The 18,492-nt window shown below is 34.7% G+C and overlaps 5 protein-coding genes, 1 long non-coding RNA gene and 1 pseudogene across 6 annotated transcripts; 5 read left to right on the top strand and 2 right to left on the bottom strand.

Moving 5' to 3' along the window:
* LOC130497698 (uncharacterized) lies at positions 1 to 880 on the top strand (annotated as a pseudogene).
* Positions 881 to 2,852: 1,972 nt separating this feature from the next.
* Positions 2,853 to 4,214, bottom strand: LOC108816033 (NADH dehydrogenase [ubiquinone] 1 beta subcomplex subunit 2). Its single transcript, XM_018588594.1, has 4 exons — positions 4,062 to 4,214; positions 3,791 to 3,836; positions 3,610 to 3,666; positions 2,853 to 3,056 (listed from the first exon to the last, which is right to left on the bottom strand). Exons 1-3 carry the CDS (start codon positions 4,157 to 4,159, stop codon positions 3,610 to 3,612), a joined length of 201 nt encoding a protein of 66 aa, XP_018444096.1. The 5' UTR covers positions 4,160 to 4,214; the 3' UTR covers positions 2,853 to 3,056.
* Positions 4,215 to 4,861: 647 nt separating this feature from the next.
* LOC108816161 (uncharacterized) lies at positions 4,862 to 5,802 on the bottom strand. Its single transcript, XM_018588732.2, has 2 exons — positions 5,552 to 5,802; positions 4,862 to 5,310 (listed from the first exon to the last, which is right to left on the bottom strand). Exons 1-2 carry the CDS (start codon positions 5,662 to 5,664, stop codon positions 5,103 to 5,105), a joined length of 321 nt encoding a protein of 106 aa, XP_018444234.1. The 5' UTR covers positions 5,665 to 5,802; the 3' UTR covers positions 4,862 to 5,102.
* A 1,858-nt stretch (positions 5,803 to 7,660) lies between these two features.
* Positions 7,661 to 9,166, top strand: LOC108838165 (uncharacterized). Its single transcript, XM_056990547.1, has 2 exons — positions 7,661 to 7,910; positions 8,330 to 9,166. The coding sequence occupies exon 2, from the start codon at positions 8,336 to 8,338 to the stop codon at positions 8,735 to 8,737; it is 402 nt and encodes a 133-aa protein (XP_056846527.1). The 5' UTR covers positions 7,661 to 7,910; positions 8,330 to 8,335; the 3' UTR covers positions 8,738 to 9,166.
* Positions 9,167 to 9,267: 101 nt separating this feature from the next.
* LOC130498024 (uncharacterized) lies at positions 9,268 to 10,542 on the top strand. The gene has a single exon (XM_056991360.1). It carries the CDS (start codon positions 9,268 to 9,270, stop codon positions 10,540 to 10,542), a length of 1,275 nt encoding a protein of 424 aa, XP_056847340.1.
* A 1,036-nt stretch (positions 10,543 to 11,578) lies between these two features.
* On the top strand, positions 11,579 to 12,567 carry LOC108814385 (dehydrin ERD14-like). Its single transcript, XM_018586940.2, has 2 exons — positions 11,579 to 11,980; positions 12,067 to 12,567. The coding sequence occupies exons 1-2, from the start codon at positions 11,711 to 11,713 to the stop codon at positions 12,373 to 12,375; spliced, it is 579 nt and encodes a 192-aa protein (XP_018442442.1). The 5' UTR covers positions 11,579 to 11,710; the 3' UTR covers positions 12,376 to 12,567.
* Positions 12,568 to 14,784: 2,217 nt separating this feature from the next.
* LOC108816010 (uncharacterized) lies at positions 14,785 to 16,913 on the top strand. The gene is made up of 3 exons (XR_001943785.2): positions 14,785 to 14,920; positions 15,155 to 15,222; positions 15,917 to 16,913. It is a non-coding gene; the product is annotated as an uncharacterized LOC108816010 (long non-coding RNA).
* The last annotated feature ends 1,579 nt before the right edge of the window (positions 16,914 to 18,492 follow it).

Genomic DNA, 18,492 nt, shown 5'->3' with positions numbered 1-18,492 from the left:
ATGATAAAGGCATACCAAAAGGAGAACAACTTCACGTACGACTGGGATAGTCCGGACCCGTGTTGACGGTTACTGGTCCGACTCCCTCGACCCTGAATACTTTCAAACCCGGTCAATACCCTAGTCCCACCTGGATCCTCTTACGGAGGCCTCAACGACCGCTTCGGCGTCGGCGACCTCGACACCTCCACGGTGGCTCTCTCTCGCCTCTACCTCATCCCCCGACCTTGACTCCGCCGGTAAAACTAACCTCAACTCCGAATCCGCCTTCAAGGCTCAGCTCACGACTCGCCGTGTGCCTTACGTAACCCAAACCTCTCCCTTTTTGCCCATGCATGTCCGACGGAACCTACGAGTTCCCCCGTCTAAGTACGGAGTTCCAGTCGCTGCGATATTCAAGCAGGGGACCGTTGAACGGTGCCAAGTGCCGTCCGTGCACGGTGGCGTGCAAGGGCTCGTGCGTGGCGGAGGTGATGGGAAAGCTGAGGAGAGGGTGGAGTTGGACGGAGTGGAAGCACGGGACGATGGAGCTCTGCGACGCACGTGGGGGATTGGGAGGAAGGTTGGGAGGAGGTGTTTGATGGAGTCGCCGGGGAGAAATTCGCACGTGCGAGGAAAAGAGTCGGAGGTTTGGATATGAGGAGATGTGTGAAGACTTTGATGAGATGAGAGGGTTGGCTGTTAAGTGGGAAGCTCCCGCCTCTGAACACATTTGTAAGTTGGGCTTAAGACCCAATTAGAATATATCAATTTTAGGTCCCAACTTAATTGGCTAACGAATTTTCCAATTTGTTTGTTTTAGTCGTTTTTCTTTTGAGGATTCCTTTGGTTGGAAAACATATTTTTTAACACATTTGGTAAATCATGGTCAAAAATAGTTGTTGGCGTTTTTAATATGTAATCTCTCCATTTCAAATTATTTGTAATTTTTGAATTTTTCAACACAAATTTAGAAACTAGTTAAATGTTTTAAAATATACTCCCTCCGTTTCATATTACTTGTCGTTTTAGGTTTATGCACACAGATTAAAAAAACATTTAATTTTATATATTTTCAGAATAAAAACACTATTACCAATATATCTAACCATATATCAACCAATAGAAAAATAGAGTAGAGAATATTTTCAATAAATTTTGCATTGAAAACCGAAAACGACACTTATTTTGAAATGAAAATTCTACTCTAAAACGACAAATAATTCGAAACAGAGGAAGAGATCATAATTACATAACATTTATTATCTATCTTAGTTTAATTACGGGCAAAAGAGATCAGTTATTAGAAAAAATTGCATTGAAACCATAAAACGATAATTATTTAGTAACAAATAATTAGTAACATTTTATCATGACTTCTACAAACTATTTATGGCATCTTAAATCATGTCACTCTTGGTTATTATTTTGAACAAGCCAGCTGAGTCGGTGAGTAAGGGCAGCAGCGTCACCCAAGCATCATCATCCAAGACTGTAAACATGTGACCGGAAACGCCTAGAATGTCTACATGAATGTATATACAGCCATTTTATTGCTGCTTGGACTCATAAAAACAGTTCTAGCGCTGAATTCTAAATTTAGTAACTAAACTATCTCCTAAAAATTATTTTTAAAAATTGATAAGTAAAACGGTATAAATTCTTTGTTCAATAAACTATTTATTGAACACAACAACCAAAGATATGTTTGAGCATTACATTTATTCGAAGATAGGAACCAAACACAAGTTACGTGAAACAAAGCATGAGGTTTAGAGAAGAATAACAACAGATATGACACATTAATGGAATAGGCAGCAACAGTAGTTTTAGCACAAGAAATTCCTCACCTTGTAGATGAAAGCAACAACGTGGTATAACCAGAATCTGCTCCAAGGAGAGACAAAAGAGAGAGATGAGAATATTCCAAGAAGTATGGTCACATAAGCTGCAAGAAAACTCCAATAGGAAGAAACCATGTCGATTTGGCTCTCATCAGCATCCTTCACTGCATTGTCTGGTTCTTGAAATGTACTTCCGTTGCAGCTTCTGTTGGTTGGTTTTCCACAGAGAAAAGAGGATTAGCTTTGTGAGTCAAAGGTATTAAATTGTGGTCCTTGGGGAATGACTCCTGATAAGTTGTTGTATGAGACATTAAAGACCGCGAGGCTGCTTAGCTTTGTTAGTCCTTGTGGGATCCGGCCTTGTAATCTGTTGAAGGAGAGATCAAGGCTTTCCACATTCTTCAGACCTGAAAAGCTTTCTGGTATAACTCCTGATAAGTTGTGGGGAGAGAGATTGAAAGCTTGTAGTTCCAGAAGACCTCCAAGCTCTGCTGGGATATATATTCCCGCTAAGCTCATTTTCTGAGAGTTCCACCTCCATAAGCATCTTATCGGTCTCGTTGCAAACTCAAGTTTAATATGGATGTCTGGATTGGAAAACACTGAAATGGATGTAGCATAATGCGAGATCTGAATAGCATTTTGAAACTCAATTACACCGAAAAACCTAATGATCGGCGTAAAGTTTTTATGTCTTCACTCTTCTGCAACATATGGCTATTTCAAAGTGAATAAAATTATCCCGGTACAATCTGTTTGAATTTGACTATGTTCTAATTTTTGCATAATTTCACTTTGGAGAAATTGCAGTCTGTATACACAACTTATACCCTTATTTAAGTCAATACTCTAAATCCTACACCATGGTGTCTTAGTTGATAGAAAGCAAACTTGTTACATCATAAAGTAGTCTGTTAATTTCATCATTCTTTTTGGATTGTAAGCCAATTCACTCTTTTTTTTTAAATGCTATTTTAGTACCATAGATATAAATTTAAAAATATTTCGCATGCCGATTCCTACACACGATTCTACCAATCGAATTTATTTCAAATTCATTTGTAGACAGCAAAACAACAAATATCATCAGTAGCAGCTAAAAAACAGGAAGCAACGAGTCTTACAAAATGTGTGTACAAAAACAATTTAACGTCTTCTCCACAGTTATCTTTATTTCGACATATGAAGCTGAAACAAAACAGAGAAGTTTTTTCTTCAAAGGTTCCACGGGACCTGGTGGGAAAACCCAAAACCAGATTAGTGCACGGAATTTGAGCGTATACAAAAGATTGTAACGAGGTTGCAGAGAGGTGCATTGAAGGATAATACAGCACAATCTTTGTCTGGCTAACTTCAAATTAACGATGTGTCTCAAAAAAAAAAAATCTCAAAACATGTACCACAAAACTATTAACAAACTTTTAAGATAATGGCACTCAATTGTCATTCACTTTCACCTCTTTTTTTTTTTCTGGTTCACCATTCACTTTCACCATTTATATGAATGAAATCTGGGACAAAGCAACAAACTTTATTTACTTTACAACTAGCTGACTATCCTAAAAGACTCGTTAGCAAGTGACAACTTAGTATATGCTAATCAACATTATGCATAGATACATAACTAGTACCTTATTACTTAGTAGCAGTATACAAACAATCTCGAGCGTTTAGTAAGACAAGGTCACAAGGTATACACTTTTTCAATATTTCCGTGATAACCAAAATGAGTGCTAAGAAACATACAATGATACCAAAAAAGGTGCTTCATACAGACATTAATTACCTAGTGATGGTCACCGTGACCATGATCACCATGGCCATCCCAGGGGTGCCTCCATCCCTAGTAGTTGCCAAGTAACAACAAGGATCACACATTTAGCCACCACCACCATGGAGGGAGTAAGAAACGAAACAAATCAAATAAAAAAGTTATAGACCTAACAAAGAATGAGAGTGTTACTTACCATGACTACTGGACCGTCTTGCTTTGCTCTGTACAGAATCCAGAACCTGAAAAAAATATATCAAAAGAGTTTTGAGTTTAAGATGTGAATGCTAAGGAAAAACAATATCTAATGTGACTGGTTTTCTTCAATCATAATCAAATTCAAATCAACGTCTATCTTATTGCCTCTAATCCTAAGCATGACAATTCACAAGCTGAAAACACGAATTAACATGGATTCTAGATACAGATTCTTCGGAAAAAAAATCAATTAAAAGAAAGAGATGTACCACATGACGCCGCACAAGCCTTTTCCGGCAACGGTGTGCCACGTCTTCGGAGTGTGTACGGTGACTCCCTTGTATGTTATTCCTCCTCCTCCGCCCATTTCCTCAAATTCGCTATTGCAGTTTCAACTCCCTGAGATTTCGATGCAACCATGTAGCTCGTGACTTTTTTTTATTACATGTCTTTTGTACAAGGCCTCAAATAAAAAACAATGAGGCCCAATTGAAAGATAAAAGGCCCATATCTGCCGATTTGTTTCGTTTGCTAGTAATTTAACCAACTTCTTATTCCTGGAATAGGACTGAAAACTTATCATCTCCCACAACTCATTTTTGCAGGTTGTTTGTTACGTGTTTGCGGGTGGTAACGGCTAGTGTTTTACAATATCACAAATTTTTAAAAAAAAAACTAGCAGGTTTCCAGGCCTTTGTTGTGGTCTTGAGTTGCCTTGCGTCTGATGAAAAAAGAGATGAATTCACTCTTGTTCCGGCAAATGCTTTCTGAGCTTAATAACGAGCTAGAGGGTTAAATCAATCCAATCGATGTATTCCTACTTTTCACTTGGATGTGAGTTCCTACCCTGCTCTTCTAGCACATTATGGAGGGCGGTCCACTAGATTCTAAACAGGAACGGATAGTGCTTCCCCAACTAGAACCAACCATCATGCTAAGGTACGAGAGAGAATGATCCATCATCAAAACTCCTCGAGCATTTTCTTACATTTTGTACTGCTAATCAAAACTTTTGTTTTCGAATGTAGTTTATGCGGACTAACATGTCTTTAATATCAAAACCACCATATACAGGAAAAAAACAAAACAATATTCTCAAACCAATTTAGTTCTGAGTTACATAGCTCTGATTTGTCTAAGCTAAGCCCTGAAATGGCAGCACCTGGTTTCCAATATCAGGTCTATTCTTCAAAGGATAAGAAGAAACCAGCGACAAGTCTGACCCTAACTGTCGTCTCCCGAGAAAAGAGTTGGTCATGGTTGTCTAAGAAAATTAAAAAAAAAAGGTTCTCCTCGGTTTTGGTCCTTTTTTACATAGAGAGAGGAAGAAGCATCCTCCGCTTCTTGTTCCTAGCCAGTCTCGCTTGCTTTATAATTTTCATACAGAAGAGCAAAAGCAAGCCGACACAAACCATGATAAATGCTAGTTGCAACCGCCTGAAGAACAAGGATACTGCTGAACACACCAGGAGTAGTAAGATCACAAGCTCCCAAATCACAAACACTACCACATGGACCCTGTGTCAAAAAGCAAATGACATAAGTACCACGAGTAAAATGTCACAACAAGCCTACAACAATAGAATCAATAATGGCAATGAACTCAAGACACAAGAAATGAATATGAATTTTTTTTAATTCATTACCAAACATAAAACCAAGAGAGACATGATTACATGAAGCATCTTATGGATCACATAATGTCTAGAACATGTATCGAAACCCTTTAAAATGTTTTTTATTTGTATAGTTTTGGAACCTGGAAGAAGAGAAAGTGGAGGTGGAAGAGAAGAAAGAGACGGAGGCCCAATCATGCTTTGATCGAATCTGATATTCCCTGAGCTGTTCCGCTAGATTCGATCTCGTTATCATCGCGCTTCCTTTGAAACCCCTAAGAAGCGTCGGAGGAAAACAAGAGGATGGACGCAGCCGCGAGAGAATCTGTTAACACAACTCTCTTCCGTTTCCATTCGCCGAGTGTCTCTCCGCGTGTCAACAATCATCGGGTCGGGTTATAGAGCGGATCCTTACTCATAGGCCCATTTTATATGTTGGGCCCGGCCCTTTGAAAGTAATCGTTAAGGACAACTTATTTGCCCCTTCGCTGATATTGTCCACTTAGTCAAAAAACCATAGACAAAAGTATATATATAAGTTAGGGAATTCGGCAAAAAAAAACACTAACTTTACACGAATTGCCAAAATAAACATGTAATCGAACCTGACTAATAAAATCCTAAACTTTCGTTGACTTTTTTAGTTTATTAAGAAACTTACGATTGACTGACCAAAATAACAAACCGTTAACCGACAGTTAAAACTGTGTTAACCCACCGTTAAATACTACCGTTTAGTGAAACGACGTCGTTTCATTCAGTTCTTTTGTTTAAGACAAAATCTTAAAATTGTTGTTGGTTGGACTCGAACCCACGTCGTTTCATTTAGTTCTTTTGTTTAAGACAAAATCTTAAAATTGTTGTTGGTTGGACTCGACAACCTACACACTCTTGGACTTAATAGATGAGAGTTTTTACCACTGGGTTAGTGAGATTTTTTGAAAGATTAGATATAAATTTCTTTTTATTGATCAAAGACGTGGATGATTGAAATAAAACAAAACATAACCCTAATTTCTCATAAACTCAAAAATTTCTCTAAAAACTTTTGAAAAATCTTTAAATTTCCAAAAAATTGAAAAATAATTTTTTTTTTGTAAATTTAATTTTAAAATTAAAAATAAACATTTTCTTTCTTTAAAAAATCAAAAATCTTCCAAAATTTTTTTTAAAAAAAAAATCCAAATTTTTAAACAAATCAAAGAAAATGCAAAAAATTAAGTTAAAAATTATCAGCTAAAAATTAAATTTTTTAAAAAAGTTGAAAATTTTGGAAGATTTTTTTTAATAGAAAATAATTATTTTAGTTTCAAAACTAATTTTATAAAAAAAATTATTTATTTTTTCAAATTTTAATTTAATTTTAAAAAAATGAAAATTTTGGAAGATTTTTGTTTTTTTAAATATAAACAATTATTTTAATTTCAAAATTAATTTTATAAAAAAATTCTTTATTTTTCAATTTTTAATTTAATTTAAAAAATGAATTTTTTTGGAAATGTTTTGATTATTTAAATAAAAAAATATTTCTAAGTTCAATTTGTTTTTTACAGAACCTTTATTTTTCAATATTTTGTAATTTTAAAGATCTTTTATGTTTTTAGAGAACTTTTTATATTCAGTGAGTATCAAATAAAGTTAAATGTGTTTGGAACTATATTGAAAACGTCTTTAGCCCAGTGGTTAAATACATTATCATTTCACCCAAACAACCCGAGTTCGAATCCAGGGTTCTACTTGTTTTTATTTTTAGATCATGTAAAACAAAAACGACTTCGTTTCAGTTAACGGAACAATAAACGACGTCAATTTTCTTCTGTTAAGTTTGCTAACGGCGTGCTAAATTGGCAAGTCAATAAAGACAGTGTTAATAAATTTTAAAGTCAATGAAAAGTCTGATATTGTTTTGGCCAGTCCAAAAATTCAGATTTATTTTGACAAATCGTGCGAAGTTCGTGATTTTTTTGGCTGAATTCCCATATAAGTTATGTTTAACAGGCAATTGATATGGCACGTCGTGTTCATCTTTTAATGGAACACGGTCAGTTTGTTAATTTATACAAATTTTAGGAGATGATCCATTCCTATTATTAACATCTGCCCTTTTTAATATTTTAGTTTCGTTACTGAAATATGTTGAAAATGACATCCCTAATTACCAATCATTAACATATCTCCTTTATCTTTAGAAATCCAAAGTAACCGTATAAGACCACCTGCAACGGTGTATTTACACCATTCTTAGCGTTTAAACCAATGATTAAAGGATTAAAAAAATATTAAATGGGGCGAGATTGGTAAGGATTGGTCCGCCACTAAGGATTTTAAGGAGTAAATCCTTAAGTGCGTGGCGCGCTCTGGTTGGTGAGACTGAACAAGTGGTTTGCCATGTTAAAAAAATTCGATGTCATTTGTTTCGTTGGAGAAAAAAAAAAACTGGTCTCGACTCGAAGGCGAAACCAAGGCGACTCAAAGACGATTTCGCGATTGTGAAAACCCGAGGTAAATCGAAGCTTTTTCTTGTTTTAGATTAGGTTGCATGTTTGTTTCCTCTCAAATAAGGGTTCGTTTTCTGGTTTTCAATCGTTTTTGTTGATTTTTCGTTTGAAGTTTAGGGTTTCAAAACGATTTGGATTTTCAATCGATTTGGGGATTATTTCGTTTGTGATTAGGGTTTCAACAAGGTTTTGGTTTCAATCAATTTCTAGATCTTTTCGTTTATGGTTAGGGCTTCAAATCGATTTTGATATCACTCGATTTGGGGATCGTTTTTTTTTTTTACGGTTTCAAAACGAGATTGGTTTGTATCGAGGCTTATATGATCTTTGTGTTTGTTCTTATGTGTTTACTGTTTTGAAACGATGCTTCTTGTGCTCTGCCTCTTGACTTGTTAAGTAATATTTTTTCTTCTTCTCTTTCAGGTTAACATGGGACAGGATTACAGTTACAGTCAGCCTTCTTCATCAGAGTACGACATCACCTCTCTTCTTGAAGAAGAAGCTGCACTCTACGCTGATGAAGCAGCTGCACTCTACGCTGATGAAGCTGAGAGTAGCTACATGATCGGAGAGCCGGCTGAGTACCCACCTCGAGCTGAGCCTGTTACACAACTCAGCAGAAACAACTCAACAGACCTTATGGCTATGGAGGAGATGAGTGATGACTTGCAGACACAACTCAGCCAGCTTAAGGATCAAGGTATTAAGAGTGAGCAGAAGCTGGTGAAGCTAGAGAAGACAGTGGTGGTTTGTCTCCTGGTTTGTGTATTACTGTTAATGGGTTTGGTGTTCATCTATCTGCGTGGTGAGTTTCTGTCCTCTTCCTTTTGATTGTTGTGTCTGCATTTTTTAAAAGCGTTTAACTGTTTTATCTTGTGTGTTTGCAGGAAGAGCTTCAAAGGGTACGTACAAGCTGAAGTCTTACGCGGCAATCTGAAGTCCCGACTGTTTGTAATAAAAGGTACTCTTCGAAGTCTCTACAATATACTAGTTGTAGTTTTAAACAATGAGATCACTGAATCAATTTGTATAGGATTTGATTCTAGTTGTAGTTTTTAAATGTTGAGATTTGATTGGTGTTAAATGATACTGAAATGCTTTAAATGTTAGTTTTAAAGCAATATAGTTATATATCACTTCCGTCTTGCTTAGTTAATTATCAGTACTAGTCTGATTTATTGTAGTTGTAGTTTTAAAAGCTTTAGTTAATTATCTGTACTAGTCTTATTACCTTCCTACCTGCCAAGATTTATTGTGTTAAATGTTTCTTTAGGTTCGCTTACTTAAGGCTTTGTGTTGCTAGTAGAGTGACACAAACCATTCCCTCACTATGAATACGACCCCTGGTTTTTTCAAGCAGGATGTCATCATCTTCATCCGATGGACTCGACCAAAGATTGGATGAAGTTTTCGACGAAATATGCGAAGATACATTAAACAACTTCTTGGAACCCCAAACCGATAAGCAAAGGAAGCGTGCTTATATAGAACGAAACCGTGAAGAAGGACACACCCGTTTATGGAATGACTACTTTGCCGAAAATCTCACATATGAAGCACATTTATTCAGACGCCGTTTCCGTATGAACAAGGAATTATTCATGAGTATTGTCTATGGCCTCTCACAGAACGTTCCATTCTTTCAACACAAACCAGATGCTACCGGGAGGCTTGGTCTTTCTCCACTACAAAAATGTACGGCAGCAATTCGTATGCTTGCATATGGTTCGGCGGCTGACGCGGTTGACGAATATCTCCGACTTGGTGAAAGCACGGCACTTTCGTGTTTACATCATTTCACTGATGGAATAATACAATTATTTGGGGATCAGTATTTACGCAGACCCACACCAGAGGATCTTCAACGACTTCTCGACATTGGAGAAAAACGCGGGTTTCCTGGGATGATTGGAAGCATTGACTGTATGCATTGGAGGTGGAAAAATTGTCCAACCGGTTGGAAAGGACAGTACGCACGTGGATCAAGCAAACCGACAATTGTCTTAGAGGCTGTAGCTTCACAAGATCTTTGGATATGGCACGCCTTTTTTGGTCCTCCAGGTACCTTAAACGATATTAATGTCCTCGATCGATCTCCTGTTTTTGATGACATTATAGAAGGTCGAGCTCCAAGGTTAGAGTACGTGGTCAACGGGCACAAGTATAAGTTAGCTTACTATCTCACAGACGGTATATATCCAAAATGGTCAACATTTATCCAATCTATCTCACGTCCTCAAGGTCCTAAAGCACGGTTATTTGCTAAAAAACAAGAAGCAGCCCGAAAAGATGTGGAACGGGCTTTTGGAGTTTTGCAAGCTCGATTTGCGATTGTCAAAAATCCAGCTCTTACATGGGACAAAAAAAAGATAGGGAAGATTATGCGAGCATGTATCATAATACACAATATGATAGTCGAAAATGAACGCAATGGATACACTCGCATCGACATATCGGAATTTGAAGAAGGAAGTGTCACCAGAGGTTCACATGTGGAAACCCAAACCGACATGCCTACAAATCTCCATAACATATTTGTCAATCAGAACGAGAAAGAACTTCGGGATAGGCGTATACATGAACCACTGAAAAAAGATTTAATTGAGCATATTTGGAACAAATTTGGTGATGAATAATTATTGTATTTTTATGTATAATTATTGTATTTTTATGTTTAATTATTGTATTTTATTTTATTTCTTGGAATAAATTTTTTTAATTTCACTTTTTTAAAAAAAATATTTTTTTATTCCTAAGGACTCCGAATTCGGAAACACCATTGGACACACTTTTTAAGACTAAGATCTTTAACTATTCAAAAAAAAAAAAAAAAATACTAAACTAATCCTAAGGATTCCACAATGGGTTACACCATTGTGGATGGTCTAAGCTATCTCTACCAATGCAATAAACTATCATTTATATGTACGTCGGAAAATAGTAACTTTCTCAAGAATATTTAATTGTTTTCTCTCAGAAAAAAAAGGTTCGTGCAACATGGCACCAGTCAATAAATCAAGTGGACCGACATCACCGACACTACGTCTTTTACGTCAATCAGTACACGTCTATGGGTCCTACGCAAGGACGAACTCCCATGTTATATTGACACGTGTTAGTATTTGATTGCTTACAAATCAGTTTTCTCTCTGCCTTCTTTATTTCTTTTTATCTACCTTCGTATTACCAAGTTACCAACAAGGCAACAACGTCCATCGTACTATTTCTGGGATTTGCAATTTCATCACTATGCTTTTTTTTTTGAACTAATCACTATCCAATTTCATCTTTTCTTTTTAATCTCTTTTGCTTGTTCCAAAGATTTTTAGATTCTTTAAGCTGTCTAAATTTTGAGAACTATTAGTAATTTTTCAAAAGTAAAAGCCTATATTGATCTGTTACTCAAAAGTCTAAAACCAGTTAGTTTTCAATACTTGCAACTCTATCCAATTACCTATCTAACCCAATATTTTATTTGTTGGTTTTAATTATTATTGAAGTTATTTAACATTGAATGACCATCCATAACGTACGTGATACACTGAATTCTTACTACATTCAAAACCTATCTATCTTTAGTTTATCTATGATATATATATTTTTAAAAAAGATAAAAATGATCACAGAGCGTGAACTCCGTGTTGGTCTTCCTCACACTATAAAACGCACTTCAGTCGTCTCATTTCTCAACACCTCTTCACCATTATATCGAGTCTCATCAGCTTTTTGAGTTGAAAGATACTTTTGATCCGTGTTTCGATTTTCTTAACTTTCATAAACCGACCAAAACTTGTCTAAACAATTATGGCGGAGGAAACCAAGAACGTTCATGAGCATGAAGTGCCAAAGGTAGCAACGGAGGAATCATCTGCGGCGACTGGGGAGGTAACAGATCGTGGTATGTTCGACTTCTTGAAAAAGAAGAAGGAGGAAACAAAACCAGAAGAGACGACCCACTCGGAGTTCGAGCAGAAGGTTCAGGTTTCTGAGCCGGTCCCTGAGGTTAAACACGAAGAAGAGGAGAAGAAACCAAGTCTCCTTGAGAAGCTTCACCGAAGCGACTCTTCTAGCTCCGTAAGTTTTATATTGAACATGCAGAACAGTAAAGAATATATATATATAACGTGACCTAACTATATATATGGATTTGAACTCGGCAGTCAAGCGAGGAAGAAGGTGAAGATGGTGAGAAGAGAAAGAGGAAGAAGGATAAGAAGAAGATTGCTACTGAAGGAGAGGGGCAAACAGAGGAGGAGAAGAAAGGGTTTATGGATAAGCTGAAAGAGAAGCTTCCAGGACATGGAAAGAAGCCTGAAGACGACTCAGCTGCAGCGGCTGCACCGGCTGTTGCTCCTCCGGTGGAGGAAGCGCATCCGGCGGAGAAGAAGGGAATTTTGGAGAAGATTAAAGAGAAGCTTCCTGGATACCACTCAAAGACCGTTGAGGAGGAGAAGAAAGATGATCACTGATGAAAACATGAATATTAATGATGATAGGAGACATGTTGTGTTGTTTGAGATGGATGATGGTCATCTTTTTGTTTTGTCCTGTTGAAGTTTGTTGGCTTCGTTGTGTCTTATTTTTCAGTTTCTCTGTTCTTCTTTTTGTTGTGTTTTAGGGTATTGTTTCGTGGTATTTTAAAGGTATGAAAATTTTAATTCCTTTTCGTTTGCTAGAGAATAGAATAATAATCTAATGTTCCCTGTTTATATTTTCAACTAGTGTTCCTACTTCCTAGACGAGTTTGACCTAGCGAGTTTTCTATAATCAATAATATGTTTAAAGTTCATTCATATATTATGTAATCAGATGAGTTTTTTTTTGTAGACGCAACATGGTTCGTCACTACCATGACTTCTAGTGATTGATTTTGTCTTGTTGTAGACATAAAGTGAAAGAAAAAAAAAGTGAATGAATTAAGATATTTCTATAGATTTAACTTACATATGGTAATCTGCTAGTTTTGATAAGAACAAATGAGATCGCATCAATTGTCCACCATCTTAATTTAGTTAATGTTCTAACTTCTCAGTAAGAGTATCATTTGGCAATGAATAATTTTAGAGGGGAGAAATCTCTGGTGAACTGTCTTTGACCCTAATAAGCCACTAGATTTTGACCCGCGCACCCCCGCGGGTGTTCGTTTTAGTTTGAAATTTTATGATATTTTTATAGGTTATGTAGTAGCTGATATTATATATATATATATATATATTAAATGGTGATATAAAGTGTTTAAATGATGAATTGTATTATTTATTTATATCTAAATTGTTGGAAAGATGTTTGTTAATCTTATAGCTTTTATTTGTTTTTATTAATTTTATATTCAATGAAACAAATATTTGATTTTTTTACTCTCCACTTTCATGGATTATCTTATTAACATATTTAGAAATTTAAATGAATAAGTTCATATTAAATTATTAACCATATTTAGTTATACATGAAATATACTTGGGCAGATTTTATGTATATTAGAAAATTTGAATTTATAGTTTATTAAAAATGATTTCTAGTAAAATAAGTAGGGGTGGGCAAAAAAAATGAATCGAACCGAACCAACTGAACTGAACTAAAACTGATCTGAACCAAACCAAAATTTATTATCCAATAGTTAAGTTTAAGATTTTCCCAAACCGAACAAACCGAACCGAAACCGATCTGAACCAAACCGAATTAAACTGAACTTGTAACCAATGTGTTTTTTTATAACGTATCAGCAATATTATATATACTAAAATCCTAACGCTAGAGTCTTTTTTAACTCTGTTAATGATTTTTTTAAATTCTATTTATTTTAGTTAACTTTTGTTTCATGTTTTTATAATTTTTTTGTAGTTTGTTAAGGTCTTTTGTTTCAGTTTTATATTAGATTTAACTTACATAGTTTTTTTAAGACATTTTAACGATGTTTTTTTTTTAATTTTCTATTTACCAAGTTAACTTTGATTTGATTGTGCTCTTAAAAAGTTTTTTGTTTCGGTTTTATATTGGATTTAGTCAACATAATTTAGTTTTTCATAATTGTTGTCATCATGATGATTTTATGACCATGCATTTTTGTTTTAAAACTGAACCTAATTAAAACCGAACCAAAACCGACTTTAACCAAACTAATTATGGTTTATTTTGGTTGGACAAATTGTTGAACCGAATTAACCAAACCGAACCAAACTCGACCCGAGCCGATAAAATAACCGAAGTGCACATCCCTAAAAAAATTAATATCAATATTTCTTTCAACTTTTATAGTTTACCAAATTTTTGTTAGGCCATGTTCTCTTACGATCATTCTATATGTACGTCCGATCTATTGTTATCACTGTTATAGCAATAAAAAAAGACTATGTTTTGTATCTATGCTATTAATTCAAAGGCTAAATGATATAAGTAAAATACATATAGGAGGTGATAATTTTTTATTTACTTGAATAGAATATACGGTGTGCAAGTAATAGAATTTAGATTTTTGATTCACTATCTGGGCAATGAAGGAGATAACAGCTCAAAACGTGATGGACTTAATAATGACAGGTGCACATAATGTGGCCATTAAATTTGTTTGACAAAAAAACTAAATGGGTTTTGTTACTAATGTTTCGTGAGATAGTAGATAGTTAAATAAGGAAAAAACTTTTTGGTTAAAGTCAGTGGCAATCTATTGTAAATAATGAGAAAAAATAAGGGTGATTTCCCATTTGTACTTCACTTTTAATAGGATAGATGGTTGTGGTTTAAATACATCTCGAATTTTTAAAATTGGGTTTTGATAATGGGTCAAAACCAACAGGCCTAATTACTAAGGAATCGAGTAGAATAATGATAAAACTTGCCCAAGTTAGGACGTTTGCCCTATTCGTGCAAAACACGTAAAATTCAAAGGTGAAGTGGAGATAGACAAAGTGAAGAGAAAGAAAGCAAGAGAGCTTCGTCTCTGCTGCATCTGTAACCCGAGACGACCCACCCTCAAACGAGCCAAAACCATTCATTGAACGCTCTTCTCTTCAACAGGTAATCTTTTGAATCTCACTGTAAAGAAATTCGAAGGAGCTTTCTTTTACGAGTAGTAACTTTGGAACATCTTCTTGTTAGGGAACTTCCTATAAAGTATTAGTGAATAGTACAGGTTCGGGCCACCTATCTAAGATCATACCGGATAAGTTGGAACAAGATCACCCGAATTCTAAAGGCTCTTTATGAATTTTGCCATTGATTAAGAGTTTTAACCTTTGTGTTTTGATCAAGGGTTAAAACGTTGAACTGGAGTTGGTTTTAAAACAAGATAACTGAGCCAACACTGAACCGGATACAATGTAAGTACAATATAACCTCTATAAATTAATAATGTTGGGACTTTAAAATTTCATTAATTTATAGAGATATTAATTTACAAAATTTTCCTTTTTAGGTTCTTTTATATTTTTAAAATTTAAATATTTTTATTTATAAACTAAAAAATATTTTATTTTACTGTATATATATTATATTAATTTTAGAAATTAAAGTTTCATATTTTTATTATCTTAATTGATGTATATTTTTATGTTTCATAAAATTGTCATGCAGTTTTCGATATAATTCTATAAAATATTACCAAAATATATGAAAATGTTAAAATAGAGTTATTTTCATTGTAAATATAAAACCAATAATATAATGTTTAGTTTGTATTTATATAAAAATATTTATAGATAGATTATTAATTTATGATTTTAATGAGACTATATATTTACATGAGAGTTTTTAAAATATTATTATTTTATTATTTTATCGATTTATATCATATTTTTTACCGATCTAAATTAGGAGTGGCAAAATTTATTTATTTATAAAAATTATTAATTTATCGAGTATTAATTTATAGAAATTGTTTTCTAGTTTATAGAAGCCAAACAACTCTAATTTTTACGAGTCATATTGTATACTTAGAGTGACTTTTCACCGTTTAGGCTAAAAATGGACTATCGCACTTGTTTTTATTAGTCTTTACGTTGACCTACGTAACAGGAACGGTGAAGCGGAGTAGAGCGTAGAAACAACGGGAGATTGGCAGTCACGCGCGCAAAAGAATACGGTTTATAAAGTTCGCGACTGTCTTGAAAGGATAACTTAAAGGGAGCTGACACAACCCCAAATCCAATGATGAGGCTACTAGGGAAGGTTCAGTTGAGTACTTATACTCCTTTTTTCGTTATTATTTATATAAATGTATAAATCTATATTCCCTACCCGTAGAGCTGTAGGCACATCAAAGACGTTGTGCACTATACATATCTACAGAGTCACGGAAGATCATATCACCACACGATTGTATCCAACTGTTATTTTTCTTAAATAAAGAAATATCGACTAAAATCAAATGTAATGCATGTATGATGTATGTAACCCTGGCAATTTTTAATGTTTTCACCTATCCGCAATAGAACAGCAGCTAGCTTCTTGGTTAATCTAATAACGCAAGAAAATCTACAGAACAGTTTTGAAGCATCTAAAACCAAATAAATGAAAAATCAACACAAAGAAGACAAATTAGTACGAAGTTGGTCGACACCCACCCGTTGTCATTCTTCGTTTCGTATCTAGAAAAATGTAGTGGAGAAAAATGTGAATAAAGTATAATGATAAATCCATTTTGTAGTAATAATAACTTAAACATAAAAATAAGACTACAATATCAAGAGTGTAAGAACATAGTATTACATAACTATTAATATCAAAATCTGCGACTTAGATGAACATAATACATTCTATATTCAATAAAAGAAAACATATAGTAACGAATCAAATAGCTATTTTAAGATTGAACTGAGATTTCTCCATCCATTATTATCAGATTAATCACAGTCGCAAGGCGGTCCTGAGATTTGTGGGCGGTAATTTTTTTTCTCAAAAATTTGGGAACCATAGACGAATTTTTGGGAACCCTGCACTCTCGTCACATAATGTGGAAAGAAACATCCCATTTTACACAAACACAAGTAACCACTTTCTATACACATAGATTCCAACTTCAAGAAAATTAAACAAAACATCATGATAACATTGTGTGGGCTTCAAAAACATAAAAAAGTAGAGTAAGTTCTCTTTTTCCATTACCACATTGCCTTATGATTTCAATCTACATGTACCTTTTTGAGTAATGGGTCCTCATTTTTCATGAATAGTTTACCTTTCCTAGATGATGTAAACTTCTAAGACGCCACCACTACTCCCACATTAACCTCACACTGGTCAACGCCATTGAAATTCAAAAGATGCGAGTTCATTTACAAAGCAAATGTGAGCGTATCCAGTCATAGAAACCTACCAACACGTTAGAGTCTCAGCCAAGGAAAGCTAGAAACTTCGTAGAGATCAACCAAATCAGAGGAGATGGGAAATGACAAGTGAAATGGACTTAATAAAATAAGATGTAGTGATCACACATAAAGAGGTTGACTAGATCCGAGATAATACCAAACCTAGATCTTACTGCTCATCAAGTCATCTTGATCAACATGAACCAATGTCTTATCTTGAATACAGATAAATCATGAGGGGTTTTACAAAGAAACCCTAACAGATCTCTGTTGGCAGTATGCCCACCTCCCCTCACAAAAACACAACGTTGATAATACACATGTACATAGGTAGGGGAGGTGGACAGAATGCCAAAGATCTCTGTAAGAAACTCTTTTGTCAAACCCACTTGATCAGAAAAGCTTAAAGATCCAAACTCTTTTCACTTGTTCCTTTCTGTCTAATGTAATAAAGAGAGGTAGACAATAAGGAACAAGAAGGGTGTTCATATTATAGAAGAGAACAAAAAGAACTTAAAACCTACAGAGGACAACAGATGAGAGAAGCGAGAGATGAAATGGTTGGAATATTTATGAGGTTGTGAAAAGAGGCAGGCGGGTATCTCTTAATGATGGTGATGTACAGTTGTTGTATAGCAGGAAATTTATGAAACCAAGAATTTAACATTTATAAACCCCAAAAAATAGTATGAACAAAGAAATATCTCTTAAGCAGTTTACAAAAAAAAAAAAATATTTTCTATAAGAAAAAAAGGCCGAAACCCTAGACTCTGTTGTCACAAAGCTACGGAGAAGATTAATAACACTCGTCTCGAAAACTGGAAACTTGTTGGGTTTAATCAAATGAGAAACTTAATGAAGATTCGGATTCGAAAAGACATAAGATCTAACAGCTATTATGAACAGAAAAACAGTGAAGGAGAGAGATGGGATAATTAAAATAGAAGAAACTCAAAGGGGTTTTTCTCAAGGAGGATTAAAATCTAACTAGGGAAATCACTTCGATAGTTTTCAAAAGATGAAATTCTAAGCGAGAAAGCCAATAAACTTCTAGGGATTTTGTTTGAGGTTTTTTTCCTTTTGCTTTCTTCTGATTGTTTCTTTTTGGCAAATTCAACGGGGTTGTCTTTGATGCCTACGGCCTACCATTCCGTTTCAATTTTTCTATACTTTTTTGTCAGGACCACAAGTTAAACGGCACCATTGTTTTCTTAATTTTAGTGTGGAGCTCGAAATAGCTTGATATATAATTATTATATAAACTGAAAACCATTTTGATATTCA

Source organism: Raphanus sativus, chromosome 7 (assembly GCF_000801105.2).
Source record: "Raphanus sativus cultivar WK10039 chromosome 7, ASM80110v3, whole genome shotgun sequence".
Classification (NCBI taxonomy): Eukaryota; Viridiplantae; Streptophyta; class Magnoliopsida; order Brassicales; family Brassicaceae; genus Raphanus; species Raphanus sativus.
Note: the sequence above shows the minus strand (reverse complement) of the source record. Positions and strands in the feature narration are given on the sequence as shown.